Below are 18,262 nucleotides of genomic sequence, written 5' to 3'. Positions count from 1 at the left end.
ATGGAATTTTCCCACTATTTCTCGGAAGCAGATGCTTTAAGAAATTCATTTTTACTTAGTGAAAATTTTATACAAGAAGAAAATATTCAATCAGTGACTCTAAAATCTGTAAACTTCAGTAGCAGAATTCACAGGACTGTTACAAATTCAAATTGTCCTATCATGGCATAATTACCTCCATGATTGGCAAGTACCAGTAAATATGACCTATTTCCTCAAATATTAATTTTATAGATCTCTGATTAAAGAAGAATCCCACTAACGCAACATCAGAACTTCAGAACTATACATATTCAACACATTTTTGTGGAGTAAATGGCACAGAAATACTACATAAATCAAATAATAATTGCTTACAAATAACAAAACATTTGCAGATGACCTAAATTCAAGTTTTTGGTAAACACAATTCCCTATTGCCACCCTGGCCCTGATAGGGTTTCTAAACAGTTATTAGATATATTTTTCTTATCACAGGTATGGCAAGTATAGAATTAAGTGAGCTGTTATGCTAATTAAAAAATTAGAATATTCAACTTAACAGGAAAATCTTAAAAGATACATTTTGGAATTATAAACTTAATACCTTAAGGGGATGATAGATTGTGACATCACATACACACACACACACGAGAAAAAACTAGCACCAGTCAGGCTGTGGCTGCACACAGCTATCTTGGTTTATCATTGACTGATATCTGGACTGGGTACTGTTCCCACAGCCTCATATCAGGACAACCATTTAGAAATGAAACAAACCACAGGAAAGAAGCAAGGCAACTAACTCTACAGCTGTCTGGTATGCATCATCACTGCAAACTCAGAATTAAAGAGTTCTCTAATAAAGTTTCTAAATACCAACCCACTATGTTGTTGTCTGGAGATTTAGAGCCGTCCTTATTAGAACTTGATGAACTTCTCCTGTGGTTAATGGCAAGATAATTTTTAGCATCTTCATCTAAGCCATATTCCAAAATATAAGAAATGTCACAGGTAGTCACGCTACTTTAAGAAAATTTATAACACATTCTCTTTCCTATTATTATATTATGCTCACCCCTGTGCTGTTTCTATTCTATTCCATCAGCATCCTCTAAGGTCAGGTGATGTCTTAGTGCATTTTCTGTCGGTTAGAACAGAATACCTGAAACTAGGTAATTTATAAAGAAAAAGGAATTTATACAGTTATGGAGGCTGGGAAGGCCATGGATCAAGGAGATGCAGCTGGTGAGAACCTTCTTGCTAGTGGGGACTCTCTGTGGCATCCCAAGATGACGCAGGGTATCACATGGTGCATTCTAACATGCTAGCTCAAGTCTCTCTTCCTCTTCTTATAAAGCTACCAGTTCCCCTCCTATGCTAACCTATTAATCCATTAACTCACTAATCTATTGATCCATGAATTCATTAATCCATTTATAAGGGATCCAATCACCTATTCAAGGTCCCACTTCTCAATACTGCCACGCTGGGGATTAAGTTTCAACATGAGTTTTGGATGGCACATTCAACCGTAGCAGTTGGTAATAAGCTCTTTGTCATTAAGGTGGATGGAACAAAGGTCACATGTTACTGCTGCTCTCTTCTGACCATGTCTGGTAAGACTGGAGTCACATACTGATGAGAGCAGAGCCAATTAGATTCTCTTTCTCAGGAATTAAGAATGAGGACTTTAAGACAGCTAAAAGCACTGCACTCACAAGGACATGCTTATAGGTTGGAGGGAAGAAGAGGAAGGGCTGGGGTTGCTGTTTTAGGTCCAAGTAAGCAAACAGATAAACCTGGATGGTAGAAAGCAGCAGCAGAATAAAGCAGAAGCAAAAGGAAGCAGAGACCAGAAACGAAATGACCCTAAAAACAGGACTCATTGGCTTTTCAATTTTAGGTTCCAGATCTCTGGGAAATCCAGGTATACTTGCTCCCCTTAAGTTCAATGAGGAATCTTTGCATACTTCCTATAAAATCACCCCTGTTTTTGTTTTGTGTTATTAGCTTGAGTGGGTTTCTCAACTCAGATATAAAGATTCTTATTTATGTACAAATTATTGGTTTAGGGTTGATTTTCTTCCACCACATTGTTAACAATCATTTACAACTTGTTCCCTTGATTTGAGACATCACTCTTTTATTTGCATATTAGAGGTTTCTCAGGCAGCAAAGATTTTCAGCACAGTAAGATTTTGAGAAGAGAGGGGTAATGTTGTTATAAATTTTACAATGAAATAATTATTTATTATTTTTTTGAGATGCAGAGTCTTACTGTGTCACCCAGGCTACAGTGCAGGGGTATGATCTCAGCTCACTGCAACCTCTGCCTCCCGGATTCAAGTGATTCTCCTGCCTCGGCCTCCCAAGTAGCTGGGACTACAGGTGTGCACCACCACACCCGGCTAATTTTTGCATTTTTAGTAGAGACGGGGTTTCACCATGTTGGCCAGGCTGGTCTTGAACTCCTGACTAAGTGATCCATCTGCCTTGGCCTCCCAAAGTGCTGGGATTACAGGCATAAGCCCCTGCGCCCGGCCAAAAGGAAAATTTTTTATTGATGAAATAAGGTAACTACTTACATAATCTGGTAGAGGAACATCATTAGAACTCAGCGAACCTCTCAAGGACTGTGTGGCTTGTTCCAGAACTTTGTTGTGTTTTTTAGACAGCAAAGAAAATAAACTGGAAAAACAAACAAACAAAAAAAAAACAATTATATTAAAGGAACTGTTTTCTGTCTTCTATGGAAACATATAGTTCCACAGCACGTCAATTATTCTAAAATATACTTGTAAATGATTCTTTCTTCATGCCTGTGTTAACAGCAAGATTAGCAATACTATTTATGTAAGAGAAAAGGAGTGGGGAGGATGTTTAAATCATAAGAGTTCTAAAAAATTTTTTAATGACAGTTTAAAATTATGTTTCAAACACAGGAGCATTTTTCATAAGATTACTATAGGGAAAAGAATAGTGGAGAAAACTTGAGGTGTAGACTATGACTAACTCATAGTGCAATCTACTACAAGTCACTTGAGCTTGTGTATCTTCTCATCTTCTGAAAAAGTGTGTTGGACAAGATTATTTCTCTACTGTCATACAGAGTCTATGGTTCTGTATTATAGCTTTAGTTCTCAAAAATAATTATTTGAAATGTTTTATAAGATTTCTGCTTCTGGCCATGATAGATTAACTGATACTGGACTAACTCTCCTGCTATCACTAACTGAAAACTAAAAAAAAAAAAAAAAGACACAACTGTTTTCAGATGTTATACAACATGTGAAGTAAAGGATTATAATCCCTAACAAAAGGGAGATAAAGATGAGCCCCATAATGGTGAGCTTCTGTCTCGAGGAACATTGCAGACTATGGTCCAGGAAGGTGGGACCCAAAGAGTACACAGCAGTGTTGTGCTGAGCTAAGACAGAGAGAGGAATTTAACACTGCTGTGGCAATTGCATTTTGCAAGGCAGAATACTAGAGAGGAGAGAATTTCCAGAAAGCAGGTCCAGAAATCCAAGTGTCTTCTTGAATGTTTATATAAATGTTAAGCTGTAATGTACAGAGCAAGACTCCACAAGGTATGGCAGTAAACAACTACCCAGGAGCTGTAAATTAAACAGAGATTTTGGGGACCATAACAGACTGAGGGATACTGGAGCTCCAACCAGCCAGAAGATAAAAATCAATGAACATGAACATTCAGTTGAATTCTTAGAAAGGCCATGCTTTAGAAGTCAGGCTACTCTACTCTAGAGTGCAAATTACTTTATTCTAAGAGGCACCCTAATAGAGCAAAACAGTCTTCAAAGAATACAGTTGATTTACATTAAATATAAATGCACTAAACACTCCAGTTAAATGTCAGAGATTTTCAGACTGGGTACAAAACCGAGACCCAACCATGTGTGATTTAAAAGAGACACACACTTGTAAATTTAAAGATACAGATAAGTGTACAAAAAAGACATAAAAACATTAATCATAAGGAAGTTGGAGTGGCCATATTAATTTCAGACAAAGTAGGCTTAAGAACAATATTATTATTACTAGAGATAAAGAGGGAGATTTTATAATGATGAAAGCCAGTTTACCATGAAAACATAACAATCCTAAATACTTATGTGCCTAATAAAAGAACTTCAGAGATATGTATTGTAATTATATGATCCCAATATTAAATTTATTGCATCTAATAAAGAAAGGATTCTTCTTTGGGATAGATGGCAGCTTAAAAATAAAGGCAATTCTGATTTCATGTACTTTCCATAAAAATCTGAAGTATGGCCCGTAGTATTTTTTTCATGCCAAAACTTCACTGTAGTATTTAGTAATCTCTTTACAAATAAAATATTTATTTAGATATCAATTTAGGAAAATCTGTAATTATTTCAGATGGTTTAAAAAGGGTATCCATTGAAGACAGGGCCACTAAGTAGTCTTTCTAGATTAAGTTTCAACTAATATCATCAAGGAAAAAAATTCCTTAACATTTATTGGTAATGTTAGATGTTGTACAAAACAAACATAACAGAAGCAATGAATATTATCTACGTTTATACTTAAAGTGGGAAGAAAAATAATTACATGAAATAATTACTGAATGAATAAGTATGAAATTTTATGATACTGGTTACATGCTGAGGATATATCTGAACAAATGATTTATTTGAAATGAAATACTCCAGTGAAGTTTCATGAAGGTCAGCTTAGGCCCTATACAATGTCTTGAAAAAGAAGAAAGAGTTATCTGTGCAAGAGAGAATAAAAGGCACTTCCAAATAGAAGGCAAAGCACAGAGGAAAAGTAGGAGAGAGCAAGAAAATTGGAATGGAGGTACTATACAAGAAGTAGAAAACAGAATTCAGTACATAAGGGCACACACACTTTTTTCCAATCATTTTATTTTTCTGGGTCTTCTCCATTTGAGGTTTAGTTTTGCTTTATCTTTCCTTTTTAAGGTTAACAGTAAACACCATACTTTCCACTCACCATTATTCCCATGACCCACAAGTTTATTGTGTATGATTCCAGAAATGTTATATGCATTAATATATGTAAACAAATGCATACTGTATACATATATATCCATCTTTTTTATTCCATGAAATATATACCATGCTGTACCTTGCACTTTGTCCATCTAACAATATATTCCTTAATTCATTCAACAAACACATGAGTGTTTACTGTTACTTGATATCAAAGGATATGGATATACCGTAATTTATTTAGTCCATTATTACTCACTGCAATTGTTTCCAAATTTTTATATTATAAACAGCATTGAAAAGAACACCCTTATAAATAAGTTTTAGCATGCCCGAGTGAGACTATCTTTAGGATAAATTGCCTGAAGCAAAACTGCTGAGGAAGAGTAACTGAACATAATACTGAACTGCATTAGGGGGTCCATATTTTCAAGTATGTACATTATTTTGCAGGAGATGCAAAAAAAAGAAAGGTAAAAAAATTGGGATTGTTTACAAGACATGTTTACATGGAAATGCATACAGAAGGAAATCAGTAATATACTTCTAATTGGTTGCAGTATATTTTCTGGAATAAATGGAATTTCAGAAGTTTTTTGAGACTAAAAGAACTTTGGGTAGTCAATTCTTGCATAAGGTGTGGCAAGACTCAAAAACATAAACTGGCTACCCAAACAAAAAAAGAAAAGCAATAAATACACCTGAAAGAAGTGAGCTTCTTGGTGTTAGGAAGAAGACATGGAACAAGTGAAGCACAGCAGCATACTCTGCTGAGTTGAAGAAAAAATAAGAACTCAGGAGGTGCTTCTTGAGTTCAGCAAACCTGGGATGTTCATTCTCACATTCCGTGTGTGTGTGTGTGTGTGTGTGTGCACGTGTGTCCCCTATTAGTGCACTATCAGAGAACAATAGAGGTGATCTATAGTAACTTTCATCATCAATTTAAGAAAATTATTAAACAGTCCTAGGGACCAGAGCAAAAAACACTTGAAACTGTTTCTTTTGGAGAAGAAAGGCTAGTTTGGTTGTTTATTGATTTTAAAAGAGAGTATGAACACTCTGTTTTGCTTGCTAGTAGGACACCAAACAAGGAAGTGAGCTTCAATTCAAACATGAGATATTTTGGTTGAGCATAATAGAAAATTTTACTACTAAGGACATAAATGTTGAAATGGTATACCCCAAGAAGTTGTGGATACTGCTTCTAGCTATCTTTAAGAAATTCTCTGTAAGAATAGATCATTTGAGGTCACATTCAGCTCTCCATCAAAGAGAAACAGAGAATTCACACTTACTTGGTTACTATCATACAATTTAACAGGCATTTTACTAAAATCTTATAGCAAGTGCTTTCAAAGTTTTATTTAAACATTCTAATTTTGGCTTTTATTTAACATTTTTAAGGCAAAATGTATATGAGACATGACTTGCAAACTGCTGAGTGAAAAGAGTAACTTTTGCTTAAAGCTTTGCATTCAACTTATCCCCTAGTTTAATGCTAATCAGAATAAGTAATAAAGATATATGATGTTTGTATGTAAATGGATAAATTTGATTTTAAAAATCAGTCTTAAAAATAAAAATGATCTTTAAGTTAGCTTAATATTCATTCGCTGGGATCTATTTGCTAGAATACTTTTTTAAAATTTGAAAAAGACTAGTTTTTTCTTTTTGCATAAGAATGTTCATTACAAATTTAAAAAATGAAAACAGCCAAAACACTAACCAAGAACAGAATGGGTAAATAAACTGTGGGATATTTATACAAGGAAATATTATACAGCAATTTAAAATTATCTAATGCTACATGTATGAATATGAATAAATCTCAAAAACAATGTTGAGTAAAAAATAGGCAGGAATCCTTAGAAAATATGAACAAGCTGATTTTATGTTTTTAATGTGGAAAACAATATTATGTACCATTTACAGATAAAATATATTAATAACATCAAATATATATGGAAATGATAAATCCTACATTTAGGATAGCCACTGTTCTCTGAGGAAGGAGGAAAAAGGGAGTCCAGCTCTCACATGAGTATTCGCTCTCTCGCTCTCTCTCTCTCTCTATATATATATGGACACATATACAGTAGACAAAAAATGTTCTTTTGGTAACACTGGATACATACATGAGACAGTGGTATATTGCTCTAGTTTTTGTATATGCAGGAAGTATTATATAACATTTCAAAAATCTGATAAAAAGAACATGCTATCCTAAAGAAAACAGAGCCCCTGCCAACGACAGCATTTCACAAAAGAAAGCAGCATGTAAACAGAATAAGTGTGGTCAGTCCAAACGGGAACATGCTGAGAAAATCACAAGCTGGTGGAAATGGCTGTAGTGTAAGGTGCACAGATGGTGGCAGGAGATGACACCAGAATGAAGACAGTTTGAAGCCAGACTGTGAAGGGCCGCTTTATGGCACATCAAAAGCCCTGGACTTTTACTCTATTCGGAATGAGAAGCTAATGGAACATCAGTCTTACAAAAATAATGAAAGAGACATGGCTTCCCGCCCCCAAGGAACTCAGGTCTACTGGGATGAGAAAAAAAAAAATCTACAATACTGAAATCAGAGAATGCCATGGGTCTGAAGACAGCGCTGTGGGAGAACAGGGGGAAGATTAGGTGCATTCCACAGAGGAAATCTATCTTGACTGTGGCCTTGAAGGTTAGAGGACTTGCTATTTGGAAAAGCAAAGGAGGAGGAAGAGTAATTCAGAAGGGGGAAAGTGTTTAGAAAGGCACTGGGAGATTTCAAGGAAATATCCACAGCTTATAAGGCAAGAATAGAGAAAACTCACAGGGGTGAGAAGTGGCAAGAAATGAAGCCGGTAAGACAAGAGGGGCCAAATAAAAAGGCCACATGGACCATGCTAAGAGGTCTGCATTTCATCTTGCTCAGCCATTGAGACAGATAGTGAGTCAAATATTTACCCAGGGCCTATTATGTGCCAGGCAATGTGAAAGCAAAAGCAACACAGTTTCTGTCCCGCCTCCCCAGAGGGCGCAGTCAGGTGAGAAAGGACATGCCTAAATAGACTGGAGGTGAACATGGAATGTTAGGGGAACACAGGTGAGGACTGCCCAACTGCACCTGAAGGGAGAAACAGGAAATCACTTTGGGAGATGATGCCTGCACTGCATCTTAAGAAACAATTAGGAGTCAGCTGAGCAAATCAGGCAAAATGGGCAGAGAAATACCAGTCCTGTGGGTGGGGGAAACAGCTCTGCATGTGCATCAAGTGTTGAGTACACAGCAGAGCACAGCAATGAGGCTGGGTAGCAGTGAGGATGGCTTATCAACTCTCTTAGGTCTCTCTCAGACCTTGGACTTTATCCTGAAAGCCAGAGGTGTTCTATGAAAGCAGGACTACAATATGATAATCAAGGCAAAGCTGCTGTGTTTGGTATTGAGGTATGAGGTGGGAGGCAGGGCTCAGCAGTAAGGATGGCAGATTACTCCTTGTGCATCTATGTCCTGAGCCTCCTTCCTATGCCCTGCCATCTATGGTGGCCACAGATTCCCTACCATGGAACTTCAGGGCTCCTAGAACCGAAGGTTGAAAACCACTGATCTGAGCAATGTGGGCCAAGTGTATAAAATTCTATTTGTTTTAGAAAGACTCCTCTGCTCCTGGAGAAAAGGATGGACAGGAGATGACAAGTGAACAAGAGTAGAAACAGAACCTTTAAGAAACGTCCATATTATTCAAATAAAGAGATGAGGCGGTCTTAAAGCAAATGGGAGCTATGTGGAAGGCAGAGACAGCATGCAGAGGGAAAGAACGGAATCAGGGCTGAGTGAGGTCTCTAACTTGGGAAACAGTGGCTAGCTGATAAGGTGACTGACATGCTAGGAATACAAATAAGTTGAAAGGGAGGGAGAGTGCTCAGGAAGAAAAAGAAATTAATAACAGTAACAGCAGTTATGAGTTATATATCAGGTGCTGTCCATCTAACAACCATGTGAGGTAGGTCCTACCATTATCCATTCTCCCTCCTCCTTTTGTAAATAAATGATGGAATTGAACCAGAGAGAGTAATTTGCCCAGGCACACAGCTAAGTGGTGGAGTCAGGAGTCAATGCGAGCATTGCTGGCTCTAGATTCTGTGCTCTTAACAAATCTTCTAGGAAACCTACAGGTGCTCAGGAACAACAGGTGGAAATGGTCAGAAAGGAGCAGATGGGCAGTTTAGAAATACTAATTTGGTGCTCAGAAGAGAGGGGAGGAGAAATTTTAGGTTATTTGCATCAGCTGCAATCACAAAAGTGGAGGTGATCACCCAAGGATATTGTGTAATGTGAGAAAGAACTGTAGGAGGTCGGGCGTGGTGGCTCACACCTGTAATCCCAGCGCTTTGGGAGGCCGAGGCGGGTGGATCACGAGGTCAGGAATTTGAGACTAGCCTGACCAACATGGTGAAACTCCATCTCTACTAAAAATACAAAAACTAGCTGGGTGCGGTGGCACGTGCCTGTAATCCCAGCTACTCAGGAGGCTGAGGCAGGAGAATCGCTTGAACCCAGGAGGCAGAGGTTGCAGTGAGCTGAGATTCTCAAGTGCTGCACTCTAGCCTGGGCAACAAAGCGAGACTATGTCTCAAAAAAAAAAAAAAAAAAAAAAACCAACTGTGGGAAACACCAAGACTGAAAGGGTGAACAGAGGCCAGAAAGGGTCACTTAAACAAGAAGTAGGAGAAGAACTGGGAAAGAAAGACGTTCTGGAAGCCAAGAGAACAATTTTAAGGAGGAAATAATCGTCACTGTTAAAAGCTGTCAAATAGTAAAGTAGGATTTACCAAAAAAACAAAACAAAACAAAAACAAAACCCAACAACAAAAAAACACAAAAAACGAAGTCACTGGATTTGGCACAAGAAAACAAATCAGTGGCGACTTGATCCACTGTCAGAGGGGAGGGGGAGGCGGAAGCTGGACTGCAGCGCTTGAGAAATAAGTAGGATGTAAGGAAGTACAGAAAATAGGTGTAGATTTTTAAGAAGTTGAACACTGCTGGGGAGCAGAGTGCTAGAGTAATGCTCCGAAGGGAAAGGGGACGCATCACAGAAAGGTCACTTACTGGGAGGGGGTGTGGAGGTTCTGTCTTTGAAAGTTTCAGACATTTCCTACGAGAGCCCTACCAATCCTCACAACTCTCAGCCAACCTCTCTCTCCATGCCTCAGTCCTTCCTCTAACACACTAGTAACAGCAGTCATGGGGGAAAAGAGAAGTAACTGAACTCCACAAAAGACCTGGGAGCAGATGATTTACAGATAAAGAAACCTAGGTGTAGAGTTAGGTACTTGACCCGTGATCAAATTTACATTGTGTAGTGAATACAAAAGTTCTTTATAAATCCTAAAGAGCTACTAAAATGTAAAAACAAACAAAAAAAAAACAAAAAAACCCAAAAAACTATTAAAATTATTAGAGGTGGAGTGGGAGCTAGAAACCAAATCTCACACCAAGTGTCATGCTCTCATCTGTAGACACTGATTCCCTCTACGTGTAGACACCCCTCCTTCCTCCTCTTCTACAAGTCCTTACAGCCCCCATACCACCGATTCCACACCCTCTGGGAAAGATTTCTCAAACCTGTGCTCTCCCTGCTTCTGAACCACTGGTGATCCTTAATGACAGCCCTATGCTACTGGTTACCTTAGTTTTAATCAGCTTTACTGAGAAATAATCTTTATATAATAAAACTCACAAATTTTAAGTAGACAGTGCAATGAAAAATGTTTTTGAAAAATGTAAACATTCACGTAATCCATCATTACAATCATAATACAGAACATTTCCATTACCCCAAAAAGTTCCCTCGGGCTCTTTTACACTCAATCTCCTGCTCCAATACCCTTCCCCTCACCCTTCCAGGCAACCGCTGATCTGCTTCCTGTCACTGTAGTTTTGCCTTTTCTAAAATTTCCTGCAAATAGAATTATACCTTAGGTACTCTTTTGTGTCTGCCATCTATCACTCAGCATAATGCTTTTCAAATGCATCCATGCTGTTTTGTATATCAGTAATTCATTCCTTTTTATTGCTGAGTAGTTTTCCATTGCACAGACGTGCCTCAATTTCTTTATTTATCAGTGTTGGTCTATTATGAAGAAGGCTGCTGTAAACAGTTGTACAGGTTTTTGTGTGAACATATGTTTTCATTTCTCTTGAAAAAATACCTATGAGTAGGATTGCTGGATTGTATGTTATTTGTTTCATTCTATAAGAAACTGCTAAACCGTTGCACATTCTTGCTAACACTTGGCATTTCAGTCTTTTTAACTTTAGCCATTTTAGTGGGTGTGAAGTAATTTTCTCTGTGGTTTTAATTTGCAGTTTCCAAAGGAGTTTTCTAGTGCTCATATGTTGTCTTTGGCGAAGTGTCTATTCAAATCTTTGCCCATTTAAAACAATGGGTTGTTTTTCTTCTCCTTGAGTTGTAAGAGTTCTTTATATATTCTGGATAGAAGTTCTTTATCAGGTATAAGTTTTGTAAATATTTTCTCCCAGTCTATGGCCTGTGGGTGGTGGTAGTGGGGCAGTTTGTCTTTTTCATTTTCTTCAAAAAACAGTGTCTTTTGAAGAGCAATAATTTTAAATTTGATGAAATTCATCAGTTCATCACCTTTTTAAAAAATGGTTTGTTTTTTATGTCCTAAGAAATCTTTGCCTAATCCAAGATCCCAAAGATTTTCTGATTTCTTCTATAGTTTTATAGTTAAGTTTTAAGTTTTATAGTTTTAGTTCTTATATTTATGCCTATGATCCATTTTGTGTTAATACGTGTATATGGCATGAAGAGTCACAATTTATTTAATTGGTTTGGGTGTTTTTTTTAAATTTGTGCATATAGCTATTTAATTGTTCCAGTACCATTTGTTGAAAAGATTATCCTTTCCCCCTTAAATTACCTTGGCACCCTTGTTGAAATTTCACTGAGCATATATGCACTGGTCTATTTCTTGATTCTATTCAATTCCATTGGTCCATAACTCTGTCATACACTATTATCCCACTGTCTTGATTATACCAGCTTTATAGTAAATCTTGAAATCACGTAGTGTGAGTCTTCCAACTTAGGCTTTGTCAAAATTGCTTTTGGCTATTCTAGGTCCTTTGTATAATATTGAATCAACTTGTCATTTTCTACCAAATCACCTGGTAAGGTTTTGATTAGGATTGTGTTCAATGTAGAGATCAATTTCAGGATCTTAACAAAACTAAGTCTCTAATCCATGAGGATAAAATCACCCTGTTTATTTAGGTCTTCCTTAATTTCTTTCAGCAATGTTTTATAGTTTTCAGTGTACAAGGTCTTGAATGTATTTTAAGTCTATTCTTATTTCATATTTTTGATGCTGCCGTAAATGGCATTATTTTTCAATTACTGATTGTTCATTGCAAGAATGTAGAAATAACTTTGCTATATACTGACAATAACAAATTTAACAGTAAATTCAACAATAAAATTGTTATATACTGACCTTTTTGTGTCCTATGATCCTGCTAAACTCATTTAGCAATTCTAGTAGGTTTCTTGTAGATTCATTAGGACTTTTAAAACACATATTCATGTCTTGTGCAAATAGCTAAATAGTTAATAGAATTTAAAAGATAGTTCTAAATCTTCTTTTCCAATCTGGATATTAAAAATTTCTGTTTCTTGACTTATGGCACTGGCTAGGACCTATAGTACAATACTGAACAAAGGTCAGAGTACATATTCTTGCTATTTTCCTGATCTTAGGGGAGAAGTATCATTTTTCACTAAGTATGATTTTAGCTGTAAGGTTTTCATCAATGCTCTTTGTCAGGTTGAAGAAATTCCCTCTATTCCTTGTTACGTGAAAGCTGGTTTCATTTCTTTTCATAAATGGCCATTGAATTTTGTCAAATACTTTTTCTGTACCTACTGAGATGATCATATAGTTTTCTTTTTAAGTCTAATAAAGTAGTGGATTATACTGATAGATTATGGCATGTTAAACCAGATTTACATTCCTAAGATGGGTCCCAATGGTATCTTTTTGTATGATGATGATGTAGATAATTAGAATGATGGCAGCTAGCACTTACTGAGAATATGCTCTATGCCACACATCTCTCTAACCTTTTATATTTGTTAACTAAATATACAACTCCTTAATGAAGACAGTATTACTATTAACATCACATTATAAGTGATGACATACAGAAGTAAATTAACTTGCCAAGGACTATACTATTCATAAATGGAAGAGCTAGAATTCACAGCCTGGTAATCCGAGTCTAGACCATGGACTCATTACACCACTTCATTATCTCTTATATGGAGATTTATTAATTAAGATGGCTATTTTTTTTCCAGTCCAATATGATTCACTCTCACCCCCTACTTTCAGGAGCAGAAACTACTTTCCTGAAAAAAGTGAGATTATGACACAGGCTCATTCCCTGAGTCACAAAGATTGGTCAATGAATATAAGCTCTAGTTGAGCCAGCTGGAAATATTCCCTAGGATTGTACTAACTAGAAAGGGTGAGAAAGCTGCTTTTTCTCTCTCGTTAGAAGATTGTAAAGACGTAATCCTGGATTTGGCTATGGTCACGCTTAGCTTCACAGAGAAAACCCATGTGCAAGAAGAGAGAATGAAGTGAACTTAAGCTGAGACAGAGAGAGAGCGAGAACTGAGGTAAAAGGCTGAAGAAGAAAGGGACAGATAACGATGGTTCTAACAAATATGGAAAACATGTGAGGATTAATACACCATAACAAAAAAAAATCATTAAAGCCGACGAAGACAGAACAAATTCATGTTATGAAACTTGTCTCTTTTTACTTGCAGATTATAATAGAAATAGTAACTTCCCAAGCTTTTTTTCTCTATCAAATTATGTCATCTTAATTATTTGTTTGCTTTAATATGCGGCTTTATAGTTGCTCTTAAACTGCTACACACAAGTGTAACGCATATTTGTACTGTAAACATGTATTTTTCCAAATGCCAAGTTCATTTAAGGCCTTGATTGTAGATCCTTGGACAGTGTTCTGCACACAACATGGTCTAAAATATGCTTACTACCAATTGATGATTTATCTTCTTTTCTATCGTTCTTACTCCAATAAAAGAGACTGCAATGACGTCGGTATTCTTGCCTTACAAAATCAGAAACAAGCAGTCTTAGCTGATTTTAGTTTAAAAATCTTATCTTTAAGGACCAAAAGTTAAAATGAAGGAAAGACTAATTACATAACAATCTTTGCTAAGAACACTGATATTTATACAAAGAAGCAAGGTTAGGGCAGGGTAAACTGCCCATTCATTCACATTTAATTGCCTTAATAACCATAAACATTATTTTAGGTTTATAATAACTAGCTTAAAATTCATTTCCATCCAGGACAAGAGCTAAAATGGTGTTGATTTTATGGCATAAAAGGTGGAGAACAAAATAACAAAACTCAGCACCACCAGCTTGCCGACTGTCAAGTAATGCTTGTTAAAATGCAAATGTCTTGTGACTAGCAGTACACAGCATAATGCATGGACAACAGATGTGTCCATCAGTACACTAAGCACCACACATGTTCTAGTAGAACCTACTGCTCCATATTTCAACACTATAAAGAAAACACAGTAACTCATCTTTTTCAAAAACTCTATATATAGTAAAAGCAAAAGACAAAGAAATATATGTGTGATATTTAGTGAAAGAGGTTCCCACCAAAAGGGCACACCCTGCATTATAACTGGAGAAGCCAATCCTAGAATCCTAAAAACACATAATGTATCTTAGCAAGAACTCAAAATTATAGTACAACATTCAGTATGATCTTCATGGTATGACTGCATAATCGAAAATTATATGTAAACCCAATAATAACTAGTCATATAACATGGCAAAGTATTGGACTAAACAATGTTTCTTAAAAAAAATGCTGAAACTCAGGAATTGAATTTCCCCTAGCTAAGGTAACTGAAGTCAAAATATGGAAGACATAGAAAGAAAACTGAAAGATGGCTAACAACTTAAAAAATGATGTTACAAAAATTATTACTGATAAAATATGTTGAAAATAATGGATAAAATATACAATCTGTCAATATACACTCTGGTAACTATACTACCAAATTTATAAGAGACTGAAATAAGGGAATCTAACATTAGCTTAAAGACAATTATTTTCATTTTCCACAAAAACATTCATGCAAATTTCATTTGTGTTTTTAACATAAGCATATTTTTTTCAATTTTTTTTTTTTTTTTTAAAGAAACAGGGTCTCATTCTGTTGACCAGGCTAGAGTACAGTGGTGCGATCATAGCTCATGATAGCCTCAAGCTTCTGGACCCAAGTGATTCTCCAGCTTCAGCCTCCTGAATAGCTGGGACAACAGGCACGTGTCACCAAGCCCGGCTATTTTTTTTTGCAGAGATGAGGTCTTGCCTTGTTGCCTGCACTGGTCTCGAACTCCTGGCCTCAAATGATCCTCCCACTTCAGCCTCCCAAAGTACTGGGATTATAGGTGTGAGCCACTGTGCTTGGCTTCTTTCCAATTTTGACTAGATTTGGTCAGAAATGTTATTTAGCAAAAATTACAAAATTAAAAATTGGTAATTTATCTCAAAAGCACTTTACTCCTTTTATACATATTTCATGGATAATGTATTTTTAAAATGTATATCCTTTATAAACTAAACTACAATGAAAGACTAATTTTTTATAATTAGTATGCAATTCTAAAGATATCAATCTTGCTAGAAGTTTTATGGTATTTTCTCTTCTCTATTAGAAAATTATATTCTGTAAAGAAAGAGATTTTCTGACTTGAAAGAAGTTTGGTTGTCTTTTTCAGTGACCCTTTCTTAGTCTCTTGAGAAAACTGCACGCCAAGGAAATAGCAAATCTGTCCAGTTTTTAAAAAATCCTATGGCACAGTGTCACTAATTTATGGGAATAATTGGGATCGAAATAACACTGAATGAGAAAATTCATTTGGAAAGTGGAATGACCTCACAGTGAGCGCAAGAGGAGCCAGGATGGCAGTGTAGAAGTTATTATTATCACAGGTCATAAGGCACTTCCTAAGTGTAAAGAAATTTCCTCTCAGGGGAAACCTACCAAATAAAGCATGTTTACTATATGTCCGATTTTACAAAGATAGTCACAGGAAACATGATACTGCTAACTTTGGGGAAATGCTGCAGAGTACCTATAACTACGTTATAACACAATTGATAGCCAAAATATTTCCCAGGTGTTGGACCCTTAATTTGAGAATCCCAACTGGAACTTTGAAATTTCTTTTCTGCTTAGCCCTTAATCTTAATTTAGTGAATACAATTAGTCTTTGGGATGGCCATAGGAACAGGAAGTCTTAACTGGAATTATAGGTCTTTACTGGTAAATGCCTTTTTTCAACACCTATTAGCTTTATCACTATAAAAAAATCTTATGTCTGTAAAAACTTTATCCATTTATTTCAACTTCCTTTTGATCTTTGTGTACCTAATTATTAATTTATACTTGTCCTACACATTTTTCCCATGTCTTCCTTTATCTTTTGTTTGTATGTTTGTCTCATTTCTTATGCGAATACAAGTTCAAGGGCACAGATGTCCATTCCTCTTTTCTTCTTTTAACACTTCCACAATGTCTCCTGTATATGCCAGTGGTTTCAGTGGGTTAATGATCCCTCATTTTCCTTTTAAATAAAATATCTACTGACTGATGGATAAGATATTCTTTGAGTTAAAGTTCTAAAACTACTTTTTAGGAAAACCACAAAACCAATCATATATTTACAGCAACTTCATAAAAAACCCACCTCTACTGTGACTCATCCTGAATAAAGAAGTAGCCCCCTTTCCAACCTCTTAATACATAAACCGAAACCACAAAGAGAGAACAATTTCCATGAATGAAGTTGTTATCAATGCCCATAGGAAAGCCATGGATTTAACTCCTTAGGCCTTAAATTAGAGTCTTAATTTAACACAGTTCTCAGAAAGCTCAGTTACTGGCTTCCTCAGCTAAAGCTTCTAAATAATAAAAGCAACAAAGAAGAAAGGAAAACCAGAATGGGAATATGTGGAAATGGGAAAAATCTAAGAGTAGTGTGACTAAAAAGAGAAAAATGGGCCTCAACATCAAAGAAGGAGCAAACTCAGAATTCCACTATGGTTTAGTACATCAGCACATGCTCAAATCAACAATCCCACAGTAATGAGAAAAAGATTCAAATGTGTGTAAGGTCTTTACTTCAAACTCACAAAAGTCTGCAATAGCAAGATCTCTATCCCAAATACTTTTTAACATTTTTAAGGTGGTGCTTTAGTGAAACATACTTTTGTTACTTGGAAAATATGTGGAACTGCACAATTCCCAAGAATGCTAGATAAATGAGGTATCACAAGATTCTTATGGCTTCAAATAGCCCAGTTATTTCAATATCAACAGAATATTTCCAAAATGATAAAATTATAATTCTTTCTAATAAAAATACACTAACAATAGAGAAAATAAACGATAGTAATCCTCAGAAATAACCATGGATTAAATGTACTTTTGGAATATAGTCCTTTATTATAACTACCGATAATTATAGAGGTAGAATTCTATCAGTAGTTGTAAGAATGCCATTGTCTCCATATAATATTATAGATCAAATCAAGTTGGGCATAACCTGATAGGAAATAATCTATTTTAAGAACTGTAATTAATGTTTAACCATGTAACCCCCCACCATGCCCCCATTTTCCTAAAACCCAGACATAAATTCATGCTTCGTGCTCCCTCTGCTGGCTCAAAAGCTACAGTTAATTCCCATTACAGCACACTGAAAGGCATTGCTACATTATATTTGGGATCTTCACAATGTAATCCAGCTCCCTTCTTTGAGTGTTGATGAAAAACAAGAGAGGTGACAACTAGACCACAGTCACAAAGCATTCTGAGAGCCAGAACAACTCTGGTCTTTTGACTCCCAATCCAGTGCTCCTTCCATTCCATAATGATCTCACTGCCTTCATGTACGAGACTATTACTGAACTTTATTTTGTTATGAGTTATTTAAAATCTGAAGCTCAATATCTTTGGGTTACACAGATTTTTCACTGTACTGTAATTACAACTGATAAGGAGATTTGACCAATATTCAATAAAGATCTATTAAGCTTAAAGAGTGTCCCCATTTCTAATTTGTTTGAACAGTGTCCAATTTAAGACACCTACTGTAAAGTTTCTTGATATACTGAGTACTTAAAATGTCACCTACATGTGAT

The 18,262-nt window shown here is 36.0% G+C and overlaps 1 protein-coding gene across 4 annotated transcripts in view; it reads right to left on the bottom strand.

Annotated features, from left to right (window-relative positions):
- Positions 1–18,262, bottom strand: part of DYM (dymeclin) — a 395,506-nt gene that overhangs the window by 120,885 nt on the left and 256,359 nt on the right. For all 4 annotated transcript variants that reach the window (XM_032152347.2, XM_058438379.1, XM_032152351.2 and 1 more), the window contains one exon: positions 2,568–2,670. In XM_032152347.2, coding sequence (XP_032008238.1) covers positions 2,568–2,670 — 103 coding nt within the window. The remainder of the gene's footprint in view (positions 1–2,567; positions 2,671–18,262) is intronic.

This window comes from Hylobates moloch, unplaced genomic scaffold (assembly GCF_009828535.3).
Source record: "Hylobates moloch isolate HMO894 unplaced genomic scaffold, HMol_V3 SCAFFOLD_5, whole genome shotgun sequence".
Taxonomy (NCBI): domain Eukaryota; kingdom Metazoa; phylum Chordata; class Mammalia; order Primates; family Hylobatidae; genus Hylobates; species Hylobates moloch.
Note: the sequence above shows the minus strand (reverse complement) of the source record. Positions and strands in the feature narration are given on the sequence as shown.